Raw genomic sequence first — 22909 nt, 5'->3', positions numbered from 1 at the left:
CAGAGAAGCGAATCCCAAGATCTGCACGGCCCCGTGCGATAAACTACCTACACCGCTTCCCCAGCCCTCGCGACTTCCGCCCTAGGCACCCACAGCCCCCCCCCAGGGGGCGGGGCCTCACCCCCGGGAACACTCGGCGGCGGGAGGGAACCCCTCCCAGAGGCCTTCCGGAGGGGGCGGGGCTTGCCTTCCGGAACCTTTCGGCCAGGGGCGGAGTCTTCTACCGAGGCCCTTCGGAGGAAGGCGGAGCCTACCTCGCATCAGGACCAGTCTGGCTGCACCTGCATCCTTGCCTCAGAGCATCCCTGGAGCATCGTAAGAGGCAAGCGCAGCTGGCAACCAGGGACTGCACCGTCGCGGGAGGCGTCTGCCACATACCTGCCCCCTCCCCTGACCTAGCGCGCCACCGAGGCGGCCTCGGCGCTGACCGACGGCTCCCGGAGTGGTCGGACCACTGCAGAAGCATTTCCAGCAACCGCCTCTGATTACGACATGGCTGAGATCACCAATATCCGACCTAGCTTCGGTAAGTACAGGCCGGCAAACCAGGCTGGAGGTGTTCGGAACCGGTGCAGAGCCAGCGGGGCCCAGCCGCCCGGCAGGGAGTGGAGCCGGGACCAGAGCCTTGCAGTGCCGGCCTGCGGCGGTGCGGAGCGGGCAGTGGCTAGCTCCTGATGGGGGCTGCGCGATGCAGGGATGGGACCGAGGGGAGGCATCCGGGGTGCTAAACCCCTGTGTGGTGGTGCACTGTCAGCACCGCTGGAGGTGAGAAGCAGCGAGCGTGCGGAGGACGTGACCCCCTCCTTCTGGGGGAGGAGAGGTGCGGCAGGCCGAGCCCTCCCCCTCTCCCCCTCGGGGCACGCAGGGCGGTGCCCCTTGCTCCCCCTCCCACTCCTAGGGGCTGCGGGGGAGGGAGGTGGCAAGGGGGATGGGACATCAAGATGGCAGCTTGGAGACTGTGGCTGGGTGGCGCGCGGCCAGCGGAGGCGGCCGCTCCTGGGGAAAGAGGGGTGCGGGGGCGGGGAGCAACAAGGAAGCCGCTCCTTCGGCTGGGCAGCTGCAGGCTGGCGCCGGGAGGACACGCGAGCCCTGCGAGCCCCAATCTGCACCCCCCCATTCTGCACCGTAATGGTGGGGTCGGCCCCTCGCTTCCAAATGGCGCTTGGCGCGGCGGGGCTGGGGATGACGTGATGTCTATTTCTGGGCCTCCTGGCAGTGCCGAGGTTCTCCTTCCGGGGCCTTTGTTCCCTGCTTCCCGGGCCGGCTTTTCAAAACCAGCAACTCACCCGTGAGCGCGGGGGCTGGAGGGGGCGGGAGCAGGGCCGCAGGGGGAGGGGCGAGAGGCCCAGCCCAGGGGGAGACCGCTTTGTGTACCAGAGAAAGCATTACGTCATCGCGGAGCCAAGGCTCCCCGACCCAGCCCCGCGGGCCCCAGCAGCAGCTTCACCACACTCCCTGGGCCGCTTCAGAAGCCACGATCGTTTTCCCCTGCGGGGGATTCAAGCTGTGCGCTGGGCTTTCCTGGTCCAATCAATCTAACGGATGGGCTTCCCTTGCGTCGCCCTCGGTGTGACTGCAGTTCACCCGCCAGCTGCTGCCAGCTAGGAACCTTCCCGTCCCTTCAGAGCTGCTGTGCCTCCCGGGAGGCAGGAGGTCTGAGCGTCTGATTCCCCTATTTAGGGTGGGGACATAATCTAACCAGGGAACGGGGCTGGAAATGAGCAAAAGCCAGCTGCTCCCCCACCCCCGGCTCTAGGGGAGAAGGCCCCAGATCAGGACAGCAGGCAGAACCCAGGCTCCACACCCCGCAACGCAACGCGCAACGCGGCGCTTCCAGTCTTCCCAAGGCTAACTCCTCCGCCTCGCCTTCTCCATCCTTATCCTTTCAGTCCTGTTTCCAAAACACAAGTCCCCTTTGTGATCGCGTGAGCAATCTCTGGTTTTCTCTACTCTTTCTTCTTATGCCTTCTCTCCAACACTTTCCTTTCTCCAGTGCACTTGGGGAGTCCTTGGGAAGGTAGCTAGGGTAGCACTTAATACAGTGGCTGCCATTAGAGGGAAACTCAATGGAAACAGGAAAAGAAACGGTACCACATTTAGTTTCTTTCATGGTAACAGTTGCCTTCAGGTAGGAATGACTGCTTCCTGTGCATTCTCCAGATTCAGGAAGCCGAGGCTCAGGAAGAAACTATTAGTCAAACAGACTAGCTGTGCCTGGGCTGGAGCAGTATCGGGCTGACGCCAGTGCTCTCCCCATTCCGCTGTTCTCCAGTGGCCCACCTCACAGTGAGAGGAGGCTGTGTTAGGAGCAGGTGCGATGGGGCTGAAGGAGCCCGGCAGAGCCCTTATAGAGTCTCCTACATTTTGTAGAAAGCACTTGATTTCAAGCACTCTAACATTTGGAGATACACCTAGCCAACACTCAGTTATCCCTGACATTGGTGGGACATAGCATCAAGCAACAGTCACTGCAATTTTTTTTAAAGATTATTTATCTATTTAAATGACAGAGTTAGAGAGAGAGGGGGAGAGAAATGTCTTCCATCTTCTGGCTCACTCCCCAAATGGCTGGAATGGCCAGAGCTGGGCCTATCCCAACCCAGGAGCCAGGAGCTTGTTCGGGGCCTCCCAAGTGGGTGCAAGGGTTCAAGCCCTTGGGCCATCTTCTACTTCTTTCCCAGTCTATTATCAGGGAGCCTGATTGGAAGAAGAGTGTCCTGGACTCGAACCAGCTCCCATGCCACAGCAATTTACAGCTTCGTCTTATCACCTAGACTTTTACTAAAGCAAGACAGAAAGCTCTGAATTTAGAGATGTGTGACTTTCCTAGTTATTACCTTGGGTGTTTCAGTGAGAGGCAGGAGTTAACCCTGAAATGAGAAAGACATTATGGGGGCCGGCACTGTGGCATAGCAGGTAGAGCCACCACCTGCAGTGCCAGCATCCCATATGGGTACCGGTTCAAGTCCTGGCTGCTCCACTTCTGATCCAGCTCTCTGCTGTGGCCTGGGAATGCATTAGAAGATGGCCCCTGTCCTTGGGCCCCCGCACCTATGTGGAGACCTGGTGGGGGCTCCTGGCTCCTGGCTTCGGATCAGCACAGCTCCATCCGTTACAGCCAATTGGGGAGTGAACCAGCAGATGGAAGACCTCTCTCTCTCTCTCTCTCTCTCTGCTTCTCCTCTCTCTGTGTAACTCTGACTTTCAAATAAATAAATGTTTTCTTAAAAAAAAAAAAAAGAAAGATATTAGGGCAAAAGTAAGAAATAAGGTGAGGGAGAACCGCTAGATAACCTACAAATGCATCATCGATTTCCTAGTCACCTCCCAATAGCTGAATGTCTGTCATCATCTCTTTCCCAACCCCCTCCATTTCCAGCAATAAAGTGGATGCACTATAAACAGAGGAGGGTTTCTCAAGACCACAAATATGCAGCAGAGCCAAAAGGAGCACCCGGATGGCTCCACCCTGCGCCTTCACCACTCCCTTTCACATCATTCTCAGATGCACCTGACTTGCTTGTTCCCCGCTGGCCTCTTCTCGTAGATAATTATGTTCAGTGCCACTACATGGTGGCGAGCAACCTGCAGGGAAGCTCCTACGTGGAGAGGAGAGAGGCTCTTCTCCCACTCTGCCTCTTCTGACAGGCAAACCCAGTCAGCTGTTCAGACACTCACTGAGCTCTGTAACATGCAAGGGACTTGGGGGTCACAGATGAGCGAGAGGTGGTCCAGCCTCCCTCCAGGAGCTCCTCGGGAAGGCAGCCTCCATTTTGTGAGCTCACTCCTTACAAGCTCTTATTTCACTTCCTACTTCGCGACCAAACCCAGTTATTACTCACAGGCTATGGACACAGTCACCTTGATTTAGTTGTTAATAATTTTACTCATTACTATTTTATAATAGAACCCCTTCTTTTTTTAAGATAGATTTATTTATTTGAAAGTCAGAATTTCACAGAGAGCAGAAGAGACAGAGAGAGAGAGAGAGAGAGAGAGAGAGAGAGGAAAGAAAGAGAGAGAGATCCTCCATTCATGGCATGTAGTCTCCAAATGGCCACAACCACCAGGGCTGGACCAGGCCAAAGCAGGAGTTATCCTGGGTGGGTCTTACGTGGGCTGCAGGGGCCCAAGCACTTGGGCCATCCTCCACTGCTTTCCCAGGCTTGTCAGCAGGGGAGTTGGATTGGAAGTGGAACAGCCAGTGTCAAATTAGCATCTAGGTGGCTTTACCCATTATGCCACAACACTGACCCCAACCTCTTCTTTTCATATCTGACTAAATTGTTTATGGAGTACTGGACTTTTGAGGGGAAAAGTACTTCAGAAATATCTAGTCCATGGAAAATCGTTTCTAGATTGAGAATGGAGAAATCATTTCTAGAATGTGCCTGACCTACAATGACCCAAACTGTGTTTGGAAATTTTCAGCTGCAGAATTACTGCATTATGAGGCCATCTGGGCCACTGTGAGGCAGTTCTAGTAAGAATTTGGCTCTTTTCATGGAGTCAGAAGCTGTCTTCCTGGCCCCTGTGCTTGCTGGTGCCAGTTCTGCTCTCCAAAGTAACATTGAACTAGACCCTCTTCCATCAAAATACCTAAAATCATGATCATTGAGGACAGTTAGTCTTCCCAGACTCCTTCCAATCCAGTTCCTTCCATGTTTCCTCGCGTGTTACGGTCTCCAGGTCTTTACCCTCCTGATTACCCCTGGTGTGGACTACAGACTGTGCCTAGAGGCCGACCAGAATTTCAGTCCCATCACTGCCACTTGCTGGTATACAGTCTTGGGCTGATTTCTGAGTTTCCAGGCTCCTCAGTTCTAAAGTGGGAATATAATGGGCCTATTCAATCGGTTCTTTGATTCAGAGAGAGCGCTCCAGTACAATGCCTGGCAGAAACACAGTAACAGCACACAAAAATGGCCATTGTTACTATTGTCAGTGCTATAGAGTGTGCTCAGTAGCTGTTGTTACCAGTGCGGAAGAAGTGATACCTTCCCTTAATGTGATCCAAGCATCATGATCACTGCAAGCTGGCATGAAGCTCATTATGCCCCAAGCCTGTGGGTGCCTCAGCTGCTCAGTCATTTTTGCCTGAATTTGTCAGATGAGGTCACTGCCTACAGCTAGGCTTCTAAATCCCAATGGAAATGTACAGTTATCTCTGATACGTGGTATTATGTTATCCTCGTCTTTTTCTGATTTGTGGATTTTTCCCCGGAGCACTTACTATGTGCCACATGGTACTAGGACCGGGGGATATGGTAATGGATGGGACAGACACAGCCACTGTTCTTACTAAGCTTATCTAGTGAGGGAAGACAGACAAACGAATACATGTCAGGCTAATAGGCACTATGAAGAAAAATGAAGATGGTGCTGTGATATTATCTCACTTGGGCAGACAGGAAATGCGTCTCTGATAAGGTGCGGTTTGAGCAAAGGCCTACAATAAGGGCAGTAAGAAACTGAGCAGGGTAGATGCCTGGTATTCCAGGAAGAACATGCTGGAATCACATCACCTTCCAAATGTCTCCCTAAAAATTAAGGTGAAAAGCATAGGCCTTACCTAGACCCTTAAGATCTAAACCCAGTTTGACTTCAGTGAATTTGAGGAGGACAAAGCCCAACCTGATTATCTAATGCAGGGGTCCAACATTTAAAAGAAAACACAAGCATAAGGGAATGGCAGAGAGAAAAAAAAAATCTGTTCCTCTTTATTTATTTGTTCATCCAAAAATATATATATGAAGTGCCTGCTATGTGTTTGAAGTGCTATGAAATAGCAATGAGCAAAGCACACAAAAATGCCTGCTCATCTTACATTCTAGTGAGGAAAAGCATTGAATGGTGAATACAGAGAGGCCTTATACTAAGAAGATGATATTTAAGCAAATGTCTGACATTTTCCACAGTCGCTATTTCATGCTATTTAAAATACTTACCTTAAGGGGTGGTCTTTTGGCCTAGTGGTTTAGAGGTTCATATCCCATGTCAGAGAGCTTAGGTTCAATACCCATCTCCAGCTCCTGGTTCCAGCTTCCTGACACCAGCTGAAGTAATGCAGTTCCTGCCCCACACAGAAGACCTGGGTTGTGTTCCTGTCTTTGGCCTTTTGCCATTGCAGACATTTAGAGAGTAGACAGACAGATGGGAGCTCTCTGCCTGTCTATCTCTGGAAGCGTGCACTCTCTCCCTCTCTGCCTCTCAAATAAATAAGTAAAAATCTTAACATATACTTACTGTAAGTATACTTACATTTTAAAAGTCATTGTACTTTAAAAATATGTTCTGAAGCCGGCACCGCGGCTCAATAGGCTAATCCTCCACCTGCAGCGCCGGCACACCGGGTTCTAGTCCCGGTCGGGGCGCCAGATTCTGTCCCGGTTGCCCCTCTTCCAGGCCAGCTCTCTGCTGTGGCCCGGGAGTGCAGTGGAGGATGGCCCAAGTGCTTGGGCCCTGCACCCCATGGGAGACCAGGAGAAGCACCTGGCTCCTGGCTTTGGATCAGCGCGATGCGCCAGCCGCAGCGCACCAGCCACGGCAGCCATTGGAGGGTGAACCAACAGCAAAAGGAAGACCTTTCTCTTCGTCTCTCTCTCTCTCTCTCACTGTCCACTCTGCCTATCAATAAATAAATAAATAAATAAATAAATAAAAATAAAAATATGTTCTGGGGCCAGCATTGTGGCTCAACAGGTTAAGTTGCTGCCTGCAAAGCCAGCATCCCATAGGGGTGCTGGTTCAAGTCCCAGCAGCCCCACTTTTTTAAAATATTTTATTTATTTATTTGAAAGGCAGAGTTATAGAGAGGCAGGGCTGGGGGGAAGTCTTCCATTCACTGGTTCACACTCCAGGTGGCCACAACGGTCAGAGCTGGGCTGACCCTAAACCAGGAGCTTCTTCCGGGTCTCCCACGTGGATGCAGGGGCCCAAGGACTTAGGCCATCTTCCACTGCTTTCCCAGACTATTAGCAGAGAGCTGGATCAGGTGTGGAGGAGCTGGGACTCAAACCGGTGTCCATATGGGATGCTGGCACTGCAGGTGGCAGCTTTACCCTCTACACCAAAGCACCAGCCCCTGCCCCACTTCTGATCCAACTCCCTGCTAATGTGCCTGGGAAAGCAGCATAGGATGGCTCAAATGCTTGGGTCTCTGCACCCATGTGGGGCATGCAGATGAAGTTCCTGGCTCCTGGCTTTGGCCTGGCCCAACCTGTTGCAGGTATTGGGGGAGTGAACCAGTGGATGGAAGCTCTCTCGCTCTCTCTCTCTGGGGCTCAGAGTTCTGATTTTTTGCCACCTATCTGTTTTTACAACCCTTAATCATCCTACATGACCATCTAGACACAACTCTATTTCATTTCACCAGCGTCCTGACCACCAGGCAACACAGACTCTGTCCAGGATGCTGCCGTATGGCCTCCTGAAACCACAAGCATGGCTCATGCCCTTGCGTAGCAGTGGAGGTAAGCAGGTTCCCGTGTGAGAAGGTGACCCTAGAGCACTTACAGAGCAGCTTTATGAGAAGCACAAATCAATAGGTGCAAACAAAGTCTCTCTAAGTGCCGAGACAAGGTCAGAAAAAGAACAGGAAGTCGGGTGGGGCACTCCAGAGAAGACGTTGTGGAGAACATGACTAGGGTTGGACAGAGAGGATATCTCTAGGACAGAGGGTATCTCTAGGAGAAGGGAGAAGCACTAAAGCCCAAAGGAGCACCCTTTGCTTTGGAGGGCTCCACTGCAGATCAGCGTGGCTCCATGGGAGGCGTTGAACAGGAGCGAGCCCGCTTGCCTTGACACATCTTTGGTCTCTGTCTTCAGATGTGTCACCTGTGGTGGCTGGCCTCATCGGGGCCTCTGTGCTGGTGGTGTGTGTCTCGGTGACCGTCTTTGTCTGGACATGCTGCCATCAACAGGCAGAGAAGAAGCACAAGAGCCCCCCGTACAAGTTTATTCATATGCTCAAAGGCATCAGCATATACCCAGAGACCCTCAGCAACAAGAAGAAAATCATCAAAGTGCGGAGAGACAAAGATGGCCCCGGGAGGGAAGGTGGCCGCGGGAACCTGTTACTGGATGCAGCAGAGGGGGGCCTGCTGGGCAGAGACAAGAGTCCCAGGGGGCCTAGCTCCACATCCTGTATAGACCACTTACCCATCAAAATGGACTATGGGGAAGAACTGAGGAGCCCCATGACGAGCCTGACCCCTGGGGAGAGCAAAACTACATCTCCGTCGTCTCCAGAGGAGGACGTCACGCTGGGATCCCTCACCTTCTCGGTGGACTACAACTTCCCGAAAAAAGCCCTGGTGGTGACAATCCAGGAGGCCCATGGACTGCCGGTGATGGATGACCAGACGCAGGGCTCTGACCCCTACATCAAAATGACCATCCTTCCCGACAAGCGGCACCGGGTGAAGACCAGAGTGCTGCGCAAGACCCTGGACCCCGTGTTCGATGAGACCTTCACCTTCTACGGCATCCCGTACAGCCAGCTGCAGGACCTGGTGCTGCACTTCCTCGTCCTCAGCTTTGACCGCTTCTCCCGGGATGACGTCATTGGGGAGGTCATGGTGCCGCTGGCTGGGGTGGACCCCAGCACCGGCAAGGTGCAGCTGACCAGGGACATCATCAAGAGGAACATCCAGGTGAGGAGGAAGAGCATGTTTGGGGGCCGGGGGGGTGGAAGGTTGGGGGAGATGAGATCGCAAGGGAGAAGTGGAAGGGGAAGTGGGCTGGGCTGGGTGGCAAAGAGGAAGCTCTTGGCTGTTAAGGATGAGCAGTGGTCAGAGCAGACAAGGACCTGGCTGATGGGGTCTCCTCCAAGTGGCTTCCTGAGCAGAAAAGGGTGGGTAGTTCCTGAAGTGCTCCTTCTTGATTGACACCCTGGTACTGTGAACACCTTGCTTATAACAGGCTGGCCCACCAGTGATGGACACACACACCGCCATCACATCACACGTGCAGGGCTAACTTCCTCTCCGGAGCGGTGACCCTGTTTCTCACAGCTGAGACCATGAAAAAAGCCATTCAGTGATTTTCCTTCATCCTGGCTTTGGCAACCCACACCCAGGGATGCCGATGGTATCCTGCACGTGTCCTCTTAGAGACATTTTATGAAATGTAACTGAATGAGTTGTGTCATCCTTCCAGGCCCCAACCTTTGCCACAGAGATTTCTTTCTCTGTTCCACCTCTCCCTGCTCTTTGCATTAGAAGATGAGAACTCTGTCCTGCTCTCTCACTCTCCCTCCACTGGGCCTCTGTTGGCTGTTGAAGTGTAAAATCTGAGGGGTTCATGAAGTTACCCCCAGCCCATAGGCTAGTTCATTCATTTCTTCCACAACCGGGGAGGCAGTGGATCAGAACTGGGGGCCTGGGACTTTGCTTGACTTCACATTCCAGCTGTGTGATAGTAGGTGAGTCACTAAACCCCTCCAATCCTGTTTCTTCATTTGTAAAATAGAGATGATGATAGTGGCTTCCTTCCAAAGGTAGGAAGCTCAAATGAGCTGATATACGTGGCATACAAGGGGACTTCAGGAAGTTCACAGAAAGGACAGGTGTTTGGCGCAGTGGTTAATATGCTGCCCGGGACACTGCGTCCCCTATCTGAGTGCCTGGGTTCGATCCCAGCTCTGCTTCTACGTCCAGCTTCCTGCTAATGCACACCCCAGGAGGCAGCAGGTGATGGTGCAACTGGTTGATTTCCTAACACGAAGTTGGGACACCCAAATGGAATAACCAGCTCCTGGCTTTGTCCTGGCCTATTCCCAGCTGTTGCAGGTATTCGGGGAGTGAACCGACAACTAGAATCTCTCTCTCTCTTTCTCCCTTTTTCTTTTAATATTTATTTTATTTATTTGAAAAACAAAGTTACCAATAGAGAGAGAGAGGTAGAGACAGAGCTCTCCCATCTGCTGGTTCACTCCCTAAATGGCCACAACAATTTGAGGCTGGGCCAGGCTGAAGCCAGAAGTCAGGAACTCCATCCGAGTCTCCCACATGGATACTGGGTCCCAACCTCTTGGACCATCTTCTACTGCTTTCCCATGTGTATTAGCAGGGAGCTAGATGGGAAGTGGAACAACTGGGATTCAAACTAGCACTGGGATGTTAGATTACAGGGGGCAGCTTAACTCACTTTGCCAGCGGGCTTTACTTACTATGCCACATCGCTGGCCCCAGAGTTTGGTTTTTTAAACATGGGACTTTATTGCCTTCTAAGGGGATAGCAAAAATAGTTGGTAACAAGGACTCTGAAGTCAGACCGGCAGTCTAAATCCAAATTCCACTGACTATACTACCTGGGGCAAGCTGCTTAACTCTTTAAGTCTCAATTTCTCACAAGGACAAAGCAAGATGATGCATTGACGTAGTCCCCAGTACACAGGAAGCTTCTAACAACTTGTAGCCAGTTCTATATTGTTATAATAAGGTTTGATCCCTGGAAAGTGTATGTGGTTTGTAGAAACTTGTGTTTTATCTTGATAAAGCAATGAAGAGAAGGGAAACTTGTGTTTTATCTTGATAAAGCAATGAAGAGAAGGGACACCTGTATTAGTGGACCTTCTGAAAGGACACCAAGGCCACAGAAAACAACCATACACCTCCCAGCGAGAGCCCTGCTACAGGCATCATCCTCACCTATTGGTTGGTGCCTTTCCACTTGCAGGCCCCAGCTGGACTCAGTGGGGATGCAGCAGGCTCAGGGTTAGACAGAAAGACTCCCAGGAAGCGAGTGCCCACTTACAAGGTTTGCCTACCGCAGAGGGTTCTGCACCAGGCCTGGCAGGGCAGTGGCTGGGTGTGTGTTCTTGCCTTCTCTACTTGCAGTAGGGAACTTTCCCAGATAAGCCAGCTCAGTCATGCCATTGTCCAGAGGAACTGCTGCTGCCACCTAACATACACAGATCCACCTCACAGGGACCAGGGAGGCTCAAGAATTTTGAAGACTGGTAGAGGCATTTGGTCAGCACGTAACCCTGGTTCAGTGCCAGGACAGAATGATAGGACAGATAGAGTCCAGCACAACAGAGATCTTGATGCTCTGAGATAGGAGCGAGATACATGGACAGAAACGGAAGTGACTAATTTCACCACTTCTTTGGCTTCTCTCCTCCTCAGGGCCCTGATCACCCATTCCCTGTTTCCTGATTCCCTTTCCCAGTGACTCCAGAGCTCCACTCCCTGCCTTGCAGAAGGATCTTTTCCAACACAGCCTTCCCTGTATCCCCAGCCAGGGAAAGCTACCAACCAGCTGGACTCTTCCAGACAGCTCATGGACTCACTGCCCAAGTCCGGGAGTAGAGGCTGGCTCCGGGCCAAGCTGCAGCTGGGAAGAGACTGGCAAGAAAGGGACTGATTTGGGCTGGGAACAAAACAGCCTCAAATCCAGGGCCCAAGACACAGAGCACACACAATGGCATTTGCTCAACTGCCAGGAGCTCTTGGCAAGAGCCAAGTCTCTTTCCACTTTGTTAACCCCTTGAGGAGGCGAAACCAGGGCTGGGATCCTGAGCAACAGCCTCCCAGGAGAAGCCCCAGCTGAGACACCCAGAGCCTGTGCAGCTCCACTCCGGAGCCTCCCAGCCTCTCCCTAAGCTGCTTCCCCAGTCGGCACCTCTGTGCAGCGCTGTGGTCCACCTGAGCCATGGCTCTCGTGCCCTGGTCCCTCATCCTCCAACCCCCTGCAAATCCTCACTCTGTGCCACAGAAGGCCTGCCCTTTCCACATCTCCCCTTGGAGAGCATCCGCCAGGCTACCACGGGTCACTGCACACCCGGTGTAAAGAGCGCTCCCGAGCCTGTGCACGGTATGTATCCCCAAAGAGCCCTGGGGGGAGACAGGCAAGAGGCCATGCCACAGCCAACCACCCCACCCCAACACCTAACTGCATTCCCTAGCAGAAAACTCACCTCCAGTCCCTCCCACTGGTCCAGTGTGGCCACACTGAAGGAGCCCAGGTCTGGCCACCATGTCTGACTCTGCCCATTTCACTGATGATGCTGGCCAACAAGTTACCCAGTGGCCTTGGTCTCTCTCTAGGCTGGATCAGGGAAGCCAATGGGTCCCTTGGAATACAGGGAAAGCTATAATAAGCATTAACAATTAACCCTTGTTAGCAAAAGGAGATCACAGTATAAACTTAACACCAAAAATGTCTGAGGTAGACTTTTGAACCATTTCTTTTTAAAAATTTATTTATTGCAAAAGCAGAGCGTTAGAGAAAGAGAGACAGAGACACACACACACACACAGATCTTCCATCCTCTGGTTCACTCCCCAAATGGCTGCAACACCTGGGACTAGGCCAAGCTGAAGCCAGAAGGCAGGCACTTTATCTACATCTCCCACATGGGTAGAAGGGGCCCAAGAATGTGAACCATCTGCTGCTGCCTTCTTAGGCACATTAGCATGGGGCTGGATGAGAAGTGGAGCAGCCAGGTATCAAATTGGTGCTCCAATATGGGATTCTGGCATCAGGCACAGCTTAACCCCAGTACCACAACCCCAGCCATGAAACTGATTTAAGTGGCAGATATGTTTTCTAGTATTTCACTCAGATGGTAATGAAGGTGAATTTGCAGAAGAGAGGTGATGCAGTTAGGGCTGGAGGATGAGGAGGAGACCTTGGGAAAAGAAAGACATTGCTGGCAAAGTGGATGGCAGACAGCTCTCTTATTCCTACTAACTGCTTCAGGTCATGTGGGTGACTTGGGTCAGTGGTGATGGGAATGAGAGGATTCTTACAATCTCAGATTTACAAAGGATCCTAGAGGTCATCCAGTGTAGCCACTGGGAGTGAAGAGAGAGACCACAAAGAGCAGGCTGTGGCTCAGCATGTTAAGCCGCTGTCTGCAGCACCGGCATCCCATATGGGTGCCAGTTCAAGTCCCAGCTGCTCCACCTCTGATCCTGCTCTGTGTTAAATACCTGGGAAAGTGGCAGAGGATGCCCCAAGTGCATGCGCCCCTGCACCCACGTGGGAGACCCGGAAGAAGCTCCTGGCTTTGCCTTGGCACAGCCCTGACCATTGCAGCCTTGGGGGGACGTGAACCAGCGGATGGAAGGTCTCACTCTGTCTCACTCTGTTTCTCTCTCTCTCTAAAAAAAATAATAATTTTGAAAAAGAGAGAACACAGCATGCTATCAGCTTCCCTGGTGCAGAGACTTGTGAGGGGTGTGCACTGTGAGAGCGGGAAGGCGTGTTCAAGTTCTGCTTCTTTTGTGGGCCCATGGCTGGGATTTAGGGGACAGCAGTCCTGAAGGCGTCTGGCCCCAGCAGGGCTTATTCAGGGTGCACTTGTCCCACCACAGAGCCTCTGGCTACAAAACGGCTCTGAGAGAGGCTGCGTTCCTGAGAGGAAAATCCACTTTGGTCCTCTGCTCCTGTTCCTCTGTGCCTCTGAAGGAGAAAGGGGTGCTCTGTGTGAGACAGCAAAGGCCCTAGCTCTGTCGGGGGCGGAGAAAACCCATGCCCCCCGTCGTCCTGCCCATCTGCACCCCCAATGGGGGCTTCGCCTCACCGGGCCAGGGGGCTGGGAAATAGCTCGGTTCCCAGCTTTCAATGGCGCTTTCAGAAGAATGAGCCATTGACGGTGCTGCTTGCAATGGGAACGGGGTGGAGACACAGCCCGAGCAGGGAAGAGGGGCGACCATTCAACTCCGGCCTCCATAGGCGGTGCGATGCCTTTCAGGTGGCCTGGTGCTGCAGACTTCTGTCCGTCACCAAGGGGCCGTGGGGGTGGGGTGGGGTGGGCATTCTGCTCCTGTAAGATGGCCCAAGATGAGGGGTATCAGATGAACTCCGCCTGAGGAGGGACTTTAGGGGAGAAAATGATGAAATGGCTAAGCACAAGTAGTCTGCTTTTCCACAGAACTAGGAAAGGGGCACAGGGAAGATGTGGAAGATTTTGTTAGAGTGGATGATTCAGGAAACAGTCTCAAACAAGTGATCCAGAAACTTCCCCTGTCATCTTATCATCAACAGGACTTTTACAAATAATACTCCTTGGCTTTTAAATCAAAGCCCCCCCCCCACCCACACACACATGCTTACCTATCCTTCTAAATATAAAGTTAGAATTGTATTTAAAGACTGAGTATTTAGCATTTAGATACTCAGTATTCAAGAATGGCCCCAGAAAGAGATATCAAACCTAATTAGCATTCTATTATTCATGCAAATAGAGAGGAACTAGGGTGAAAATAATCCAAAAGTTCTTTCCAGATCAGTGCTCCGCAGAGATGGTAGAGACGTTCTGTTTGCACTAATAAGGCGGCTGTGCCAACCACATGTGGCCCTTGAGCATTTGAAGCATGGCTAGTGTGACTGAGGAAGGAAAATTTTATTCAATTTTAATGAATTGAAATAGAAATAGACACCTGTGGCCAGTGGATAACTCGGGCCTGAATGTTTTCCAGGCATTCACTTTTATTTTGCGTGAGGGATTATTTGCCATTAATTTGTGACTACTAGTAGAAATGCATTTATATTCCCTGATTGCATTCTGACTGGAGGCAGAGGAAGCAGCCAGAAGTGTACTGGTTGGCAGGGGCAACCAGCCTGTGATGTTAAACTGGCTGGAGGGTCTTCCCACGGATCCAATCAAGAGCTGACAATACAAGTGTTACGGGGGAGAGAGAAATGGGGGGCTTCAATCTAGCAGAGGAAAACCATGAAAATCCTTTAAAGCTCATTTCCTTTTGTACTTCGGTTTCAAAAGCTAAAGTCCCAGTGTAAACTTTGGTCATTACTCAGCCTTGAGAGCCATTTCCCTACGCTTCTGATGCAGTACCTAAATTCAGGAAGTCTTTAAAAAATCTCGTGGGAGAAGATCCCACTTTTCACTCCTTGAGATGACTTTTTTTTTTTTTAATTTATTTGAAAGGCGCAGTTACAGAAAGAGAGAGAGAGAATCTTCCATCTTCTGGTTCATTCCCCAGATGGCCATAATGGTTGAGGCAGGGCCAGACCAAAACCAGGAGCTTCACATGTGTCTCCCACATGGGTGCAGAGGCCCAGGCACTTGGGCCATCCTCCACTGCTTTCCCAGGCCATTAGCAGGGAGGTGGATCAGAAGTAGAGCAAATGGGACTCCAGCCGGTGCCCATATGGGATTCTGGCATTGCGGGGGACAGCAACTTAAGGTGACTTAAGGCCTGCAATCAAAGCACAGACTGTGAGGGGTGTGCCTCATTTTTCACCGATGTCTTCACTAGCTTACTTGCTGCTGCTGTCCTTTCCCACACAGACATACCTGGGCAGGTAGGGCCCCAGCCAGGGAGTTCCTGAACGTGGGGCTCCTCACTATGTCTTTGCAGCCCTAGCTTACCGGAGTGCCGGGCAAGAACAAGTGCATGCCTAGTCATCAGTGTGTCCACACTTAACTCACTACATCCTAAATTCTTCAAACTGCCATTGCTTTTGTTTTCCTTATTCCAGCCTCATCTCCACTCCCAAGGTAGAATCACAAGAAATAGTCACTTAAAATGTTTTTAATTAATAAAGAAAAGAAGTAGTCCTCCATTCTTCCATCACTTTACAGCCAGTCTGCCACTCAAACAGAAAATCCTGATGATTCTGCCTGAGACAAGCAAGGGTGCTTCAGAAAGTTTGTGGAAAATGGAATTAAAAATGCAGTTTATTTTGGTGCAAAGAATTTTGATATTCACACATATGAAAGGTCTTTAAAAGATTCTAGGAGGGGTGGGCATTGTAGCCCACGTGAGTCAAGGGTCAAGCTGCCTCTTGGGATGCCCACATCCCATATTGGAGGGCCTGGTTCCTGTCCCAGTACTTGGCACTTCTGATCCAGCTCCCTGCTAATGTGCCTGGAAAAGCAATAGTGATTGGGCCTCTGACACCCACAGAGGAGACCCAGATGGAGTTCCAGGCTGCTGGCTTCTACCTGCCTAGTCCTGCCCCAGAAGCAGTGGATGGAAGATCTCTCTCTGTGTCACTCCCTCTCTGTTACTCTGCCTTTCAAATAGAAAAAACAAGGTTAATGAAAAATGCAGATAGAATTGAAAAACCTTTTTTAAAGATTTAATTAATTTATTTATTTGAGAGGTAGAGTTATAGACAGTGAAAGGGAGAGACAGAGAAAGGTCTTCCATCTGTTGGTTCACTCCCCAGTTGGCTGCAACGGCCGGAGCTGTGCCAATCCGAAGCCAGGAGCCAGGAGCTTCTTCCGGGTCTCCCATATGGGTGCAGGGACCCAAGGACTTGTGCCATCTTCTACTGCTTTCCCAGGCCATAGCAGAGAGCTGGATGGGAAGAGGAGCAGCCGGGACTACAACCGGCACCCATATGGGATGCCGACACCACAGTCAGAGGATTAACCTACTGCGCCACAGCACCAACCCTCAAAAACTTTTTTACACAAAAATAAACTATTCTTTAAAAAAAAAAAAGTTTCTACACGAAAAACTGAATGATAGAGATAAAGACAGAGAAAGACCTTTCATCCACTGATTCACTCCCCAAACAGCCGCAACAGCCAGGTCTGGACCAGGCTGAAGCCAGGAGCCAGGAACTGCACCCTTGTCTCCCACATGGGAAGCAGGGAACCACATACTTGGGCCATCTTCTGCTGCTTTCCCAGGCGCGTTAGCAGGAAGCTGGGTCAGAAGCAGAGCAGCCAGGACTGCAACCATTGCTGCAATATGGGATGCTGGCATTGCAGGCGGCAGCTTAACCTGCTGCTCTGCTCTAGGTTTAGTCCCTAAACCTAGCATTTATTTCCATTTTCCATGAACTTTTTGAAGTCCCCTCCTATCTCTCCCACACCCACCTCCCCTGCCACAGCCCTGGCTCCAGTTCCCGCATTTCCGCCTTGGCCTATTGCCGCAGCCTTTCAGTCCGCTCTTTCTCTACCTGAGGTCCTTCTCCAGCTTTCTCTAAGATAGTAACTCAATGAAGCCATAGCGACTTTGCCCTCCGTCTCACCCGTGGGCTGCTGACGCTGCTCTGGGATGGAGCCCCATCTCCCCTCACCCTGCCTCCACCACTCCCCACGTCCTGCACCTGTCCCTCCTGGCAGGCACCCCAGCTTCGCCTCACCCTGTCCTCAGAACCCACAGCACCCTTTGAGGCCCCAGCGCCTCTGCACTCCGTGTCGCTCTGCTCGGCCTCCATCCCTGCCGTCAGCACTTCCACAGTTCCTCCAGCTGTGTGTTCACATTCCGTCCCCTGTGGGGCAGTAAGCCTCCTTAGGAACAAGGCCGGATCCCCCGGCACCTGGAGTGTAGTAAGCATGCGATGTTGTCGAAACTATTCTCAAAAGATTCGTTTTTTTTTTGTTTGTTTGTTTGTTTTTATTTCTAAATAGAGCAAGAGTACAGCTTACATTTGGGGAAACAAGGATGGAGGGTAGGCAAAGGGACCTTGGCCAGAGAAGGCACACGGACGTGCATACACCCAGGCTGGCAGGGCAGGGAGGAACATTCACCTTGTGATGTGGAGGCCCAGGCTCCAGAAAGTTCAGGGTCTTGCCCAAGGCCGCGTAGTGAATCAGTAGCAAAGTTAAGACTCAGACCAAGGTTCCTACCACCCACGGCGCAGTCTGAATTTTTTTTTTTTTTTTAATCACAAGAACCTAATGAGAGAACGGGAGAGAATGTACTTCTGCCACACCTGTGTGCTGCAGGTGACAGATCTGAAATTATTTAATCCTCTTTTTTTTTTTTTAATTTACTTATTTATTTGAAAGGCAGAGTTATAGAGAGAGAAGGAGAGACAGAGATCTTCCATCCACTAGTTCACTCCCCAAATGGCCGCAACAGCCAGTGCTGGGCCAGGCTGAAGCTAGGAACCAGGAGCTTCATCCGGGTCTGCCATATGGGTGCAGGGGCCCAAGCACTTGGGCCATTCTCCACTGCTTTTCCAAGGTCATTAGCAGTGAGCTGGATCAGAAGTGGAGCAGCTGGGACTCAAACCAGTGCCTCATAGGTGGCTTAACAGCTACACCATAACACCAGCCCCTTAATCCTCCTTCCCTTCCCTTCCCTTTCCTTTCCTTTCTCCCCCTTTTTATTAATCCTCATTTTAGAGATAGGAAAGTAAAGTATAGAGATGCTAAATAGCTGTCCAAGAGCATAGATAAGAAATTGCAGTCAGCATTTGAACCCAGGCCAATCTGGTTTCAGAGCCCAAGCTTTTAAACACTAGACTATGCTCCCTCTGCGTGCAAATGGTCTTTTTTTAAAAAAAAAAAAAAAAAGATTTTATTTTTATTTATTTGAAAGAGCCACAGAGAGAGGCAGAGAGAGAGAGAGAGAGGTCTTCCACCCACTGGTTCACTCCCCAGACAGCCACAATGGCTGGAGCTGCATCGATCCAAAGCCAGGAACCAGGAGCTTCTTCCAGGTCTCCCACGTGGGTGCAAGGGCCTAAGGACTTGGGTCATCTTCTACTGCTTTCCCAGCCCATAGCAGAGAGTTGGATCAGAAGCGGAGCAGCCGGGACTAGAACCGGCGCCCATAGGGGATGCCAGCGCTTCAGGCCAGGGCTTTAACCCGCTGCACCACAGCGCCGGCCCCACAAGTGGTCTTGTTTACTATCAGGATTGTGATGACACTGACTCCCCTTTCCTTCTCTGCTAACTGGAGTTGGAACATCTTTATTATTGGTCTGAGAGGTAGAGAGACAGAAAGTCTCCATCTGCTGGTTCACTCCCTAAGTGCCCACGACAGGCTGGGACTGTTCCAGGCAGAAGGCAGAGCGAGGAACTCCATCTGGGTCTCACAAGGCTCCCAAGTCCTTGAGTCCCCAGCTGCCGTGCAGAGTGTTCTTTAGCGGGAAGCTGAAACCGCGAGCAGAGCCGGAACTTGAAGGCTGGCGCTACAATATGGGATGCAGACTTCCCAACTGGTGCCTCCCTGCCCACGCTGAATCAGAGCACCTTCCCAGGGAGGAACGTCTTTCCCGTGGACCCCTCGTCTCAACCTCCTCTAGACTCTTTCCTCCTCTGCACCCTTTCTGTACCGTGCCGGGATTCTCACCTGCTGTTTCATCCTCACAGAAGTGCATTAGCAGAGGGGAGCTCCAGGTGTCTCTGTCGTACCAGCCCGTGGCACAGAGAATGACAGTGGTGGTCCTCAAAGCCAGACACCTGCCGAAGATGGATATCACCGGTCTCTCAGGTAGCAGCTATTTACTTCAACCTATATCTGCCCGTACAACCCCTCTTCCCTCCAACCAAGTCCCTGCCTGGGGCCCACACATCCTCCCACGTTTCAGAGCCCTCGCCTCCGTCACCAAAATCTCTTCCCCTCCGTGTCCTCGTGCTGACTGTCTAGATCCAGTAGATTTCCTCCACTGGGTGAGCAGCTGGGGTCTTTACATTTGACAGCGACCTACCTGTATGCCAGGTGCTGAGTGCCAGCCCCAGGCGAGAGGTTTGTTAGTCCCTTCACCCTGGAAGGTGTTTTCCTGGTGGCGCAAGATAGCTGTTCTGTTCTGTTCCTGCGTGGTGTCCTTGGTCGCTCGCCCAGGCAGTGAGTGTGCCTTTACTGCGGGGTCACTGGCAGCCATGTGCAGCTGGTCCCCAGAAGTCCAAGCGGTAGAGCCCCTCCTTCCTCCACCTGAAACCACCTCTTCCTGGAGAGGACTGAGTCATGGGCCTGTCTCCCTTTTTCTTTCTTTGGCGGCTCCAGATCCTTACGTCAAGGTGAATGTCTACTACGGCAGAAAGCGCATCGCCAAGAAGAAAACCCACGTGAAGAAGTGCACTTTGAACCCGGTCTTCAACGAGTCTTTCATCTACGACATCCCCACCGACCTGCTGCCTGACATCAGCATCGAGTTCCTCGTCATCGACTTCGACCGCACCACCAAGAACGAGGTGGTGGGGAGGCTGATCCTGGGGGCGCACAGCGTCACGGCCTGCGGTGCTGAACACTGGAGGGAGGTGTGCGAGAGCCCCCGCAAGCCCGTGGCCAAGTGGCACAGTCTGAGCGAGTACTGACCCCCCCCCTCCCCGGGGCCGGGCTGGGGAGGGACGTGGCGGGGACTGAGACGACAGAGGAGCGGACTCAAAACCTCATTGTAGTTGTAGAAGCAAATTTCTTACCAAACCAACCCCACAAAGAACATCCCACTGGATGACCACAGCCTGCAGAGCAGTTCTTAGCAATGATGATTTTTTTTCTCCTTTGCAAGGCACTAGAAATTCTTTCAAAAAAAAAAAAAAGTTGGGGGGAAAAGGAGTGGGAAAGAGCCCTAGGAGTCTATATATAACAATGTAACCTTATACTTGCATGTCTAATACAAACTCAAGAAATTAGCCTAACTGCCAATATCAAGTTGCAGATTTTAAACCATGAAAGTTGTGTTTTGTGCCGAATTGTATTTGCTGATTACCTGAAATTGGCCTCTTTTTTATTTTATTCTTCTTCTTATTATTATTGGGCTTCTCTGGAGAGTTAACTTCCACTCCCCACCTCTGCAGAAGAAAATTTTGCTCTTGTACACCCTCGTTTTCATCATCCCCATCTTTTCTCCCTATCACCCCTTGGCTGAGCTCAAGGCCCAGAGGTCTGTAGTAAGCCAAGGAGCAAACATGGGATGGATAAGGCCGGGCTTGCACGGGGAAGAGTACTTGCGCGATGGGGTGTTTTTACTGTCAGCCTTCCTGCTGCGATGAACTGGGGATACGCATCAGACTGATCAGCCAGAACCTGGAGCTGCAAAACTAGAGGCTTCTCCGTAGGGAGTTCTGGAGACTTCATTCAGCTGTCGGAGAGCACCAGTGAACACAGCCCGCTGAGTGCACGTGCTGCTCTCGGGGGTGAGCACAAGGAGAGGAGAGACGAGGTGATAGCCATCCTCCTCTGTAGCTACCTCTGGTAGTGACAGCCGTTCCTCGGGAGTCATCGGGTGGGTGGAAGGGTTACCCTGGCCTTCAGAAATGCTGACCGGGGAGGAGCTTCGGCCTCCTCGGGTGGCTGGGATGTTACAAGGAAGCTGGTTTTGCTTCCTAAGGGGAAAAGCCCTCAGCAATGATTCTTTGTCCTGGAATTTTTCCAATAATGGCTCTTACACACACACACACACACACACACACACACACACACACACAGTGTGGCTAAGGTAACTTGAATTCTTTCAGAATCTCCTTCCCCTCAAAACAAAGTGTGCAGTTCTTGGAACTCGCGTGTCCCACGGTACGGTGGAGGTGCGGGGCGCCGGGGTCCCAGCATCCTCTGCTACCGGGCTGCACGGGCCCAGGGAGACCCCGCTTCTTGCTGGAATTTGAATGCAGGTCTCCTGCTTCCAGCACCGCCGCCTCTCCAAGGTCGAGACGGTTCAGCTGGCGGACTTCAGCGTCAGCAGGGGAGCTTGGGTAGGCAGGAGGTATTTTTTTTTTTTTTTTCTAGTCTGAAGAGGAACTCAAATAAACCACAGCTTGATCCAGGGCCTGGGAGATTAGCTGAAGAGTCCCCTTCCATGCAAGGACATCACTTTCTAACTTTCTTCTGAGGAGGGGTTGAGGGCCGAGGCTCCGTGGCAAAGGGGGTGGTCTTGCCTTTGGCGTTCCCCGAACGCCTGTGGATGTCAAACGATCTGCTCTCCCCAGATCCTTCTGGGGTCTCGTTGTGGTTGTGGTAGTGGTTTTAAGTCGGATTCTTGACAGTGCAGAACGAGCAGGTGCAAAGCCCACTGTGTGTTTCTGTCCCTGTCTGCCCCCACCTCCCATCCTCCTACGCCCCATCTGACCATTGGCCCTGCTCACAGCCCCAGGCTCCGTCCTGTAACCCATGGAATGTAAATACTGTATCATACGTAGAAGAAGAGAATTTTTGTTTTCTAAAAATGCATTTGGAGATGGTTTAATGCAAATCTGACAGGAGCATTCTGAAGCCCCGTTCGGAAGCAGTCGAAGCGGCTCCTCTTCATCGCCTTAATGTCGATAGATCAGAGATGTTGGAGCAACCCGCCTTGGTTTCCTTCCCAGAAACAGTGCAAAGCAACAGGTGCAGCTGCTCTGGGCTTTGCCCTGCTCTGTGTGCCTCTGTAGCTCCCGCTGACCCACGTCTGGGGAAACAGCCTCGCCTCACTCCTCTCTTCCCCTTCTCCTGGTAGCTTTATTCCTTGCATTCTTTGGGTGGGCTGAGCAGGGGGCGGCGAGGTGACAGGGGAGGAACCGGAGTTCTGTAGCCTAGGGGCTGCCTCTGTGTCTTTGCCAGCAACAGTACAGGGTTCCTCCCTCCTACCTCAGGCCCGATCCAGCGCGCCCTGGACTTTGCTGTCCCACGGTTTCTTCCGTGACTTTGGCTTTTCCACATGTTCTTTCCAGAGATAACTGAGAAGCGAGGAGGGAGAACGCCTTCTCCTCAGTCAGTTGGAAGACAAGAGAGTCACATCCGAGCTGTTGCACAGGCGCTCGCGGTCAGGGATAGGTTAGGGAACGGTCACTTCTGCTTCCCTGTGGAGATCTCCATCCCTTGGACTCTCTGGAGGGTATTCCTCCCTTCCGGGGCCCCACCGGGACGTCCGTGTTTCGGAACCGTGCTCTGGAGAGGAAAGCAGACAGAACCGGTGTGGAGGGCAGGGGGCTCGCTCAGGAAGGGGAATGAGCCGAGTGGTTTTTCTTGGAAGGCTTTTCCTACGGCCATGCCAGTGACATTGCCCTTGCTGTGACCCCTCTCTGAAGTGGTCGTCTTTCTTTACCTTGTGTCTTCTCTTGTAAAAAATGAAACTCAAAAATAAACGTTGTCAAATTAAAAAAAAAATCGAAAAAGCTAACATGAATTGTGTGAAATTGCATACTGCTGTAACGCTAACCTACAATATGTAATGCTATCTTGTATGTTGAATTTGTTAACGCACCACACAAGTGCAAAATAAAGACTGATTCACATTAAATAGACACAGTGGTGTCGGGGTGCTTCTCCCG

General features: G+C 51.7%; 1 protein-coding gene across 2 annotated transcripts; it reads left to right on the top strand.

The window, feature by feature from the left end:
- The first annotated feature begins 4 nt into the window (after positions 1-4).
- SYT11 (synaptotagmin 11) lies at positions 5-22882 on the top strand. 2 transcript variants are annotated; one of them, XM_089299861.1, is made up of 5 exons: positions 385-526; positions 7376-7472; positions 7828-8654; positions 19034-19157; positions 19668-22882. In XM_089299861.1, the coding sequence occupies exons 2-5, from the start codon at positions 7412-7414 to the stop codon at positions 19976-19978; spliced, it is 1323 nt and encodes a 440-aa protein (XP_089155987.1). In that variant the 5' UTR covers positions 385-526; positions 7376-7411; the 3' UTR covers positions 19979-22882. The 2 variants fall into 2 exon arrangements, with proteins under 2 accessions (XP_002715455.1, XP_089155987.1); XM_002715409.6 differs by lacking the exon at positions 7376-7472 and having other exon boundaries at positions 5-526.
- The last annotated feature ends 27 nt before the right edge of the window (positions 22883-22909 follow it).

Source organism: Oryctolagus cuniculus, chromosome 7 (genome assembly GCF_051225735.1).
Source record: "Oryctolagus cuniculus isolate XC-2025 breed Fujian yellow rabbit chromosome 7, ASM5122573v1, whole genome shotgun sequence".
Taxonomy (NCBI): Eukaryota; Metazoa; Chordata; class Mammalia; order Lagomorpha; family Leporidae; genus Oryctolagus; species Oryctolagus cuniculus.
The sequence above is the reverse complement of the archived record's forward strand: the minus strand, read 5'-3'. Positions and strand labels throughout refer to the sequence as shown.

Bases quoted from the DNA above. Each gene is read 5' to 3' on its own strand.
- SYT11 (XM_089299861.1), top strand. From the start codon at position 7,412: ATGCTGCCGTATGGCCTCCTGAAACCACAAGCATGGCTCATGCCCTTG. The intron at 7,473-7,827 runs GTAAGCAGGTTC...CTCTGTCTTCAG, and splicing joins GCCCTTGCGTAGCAGTGGAG to ATGTGTCACCTGTGGTGGCT. The intron at 8,655-19,033 runs GTGAGGAGGAAG...TCATCCTCACAG, and splicing joins TCATCAAGAGGAACATCCAG to AAGTGCATTAGCAGAGGGGA.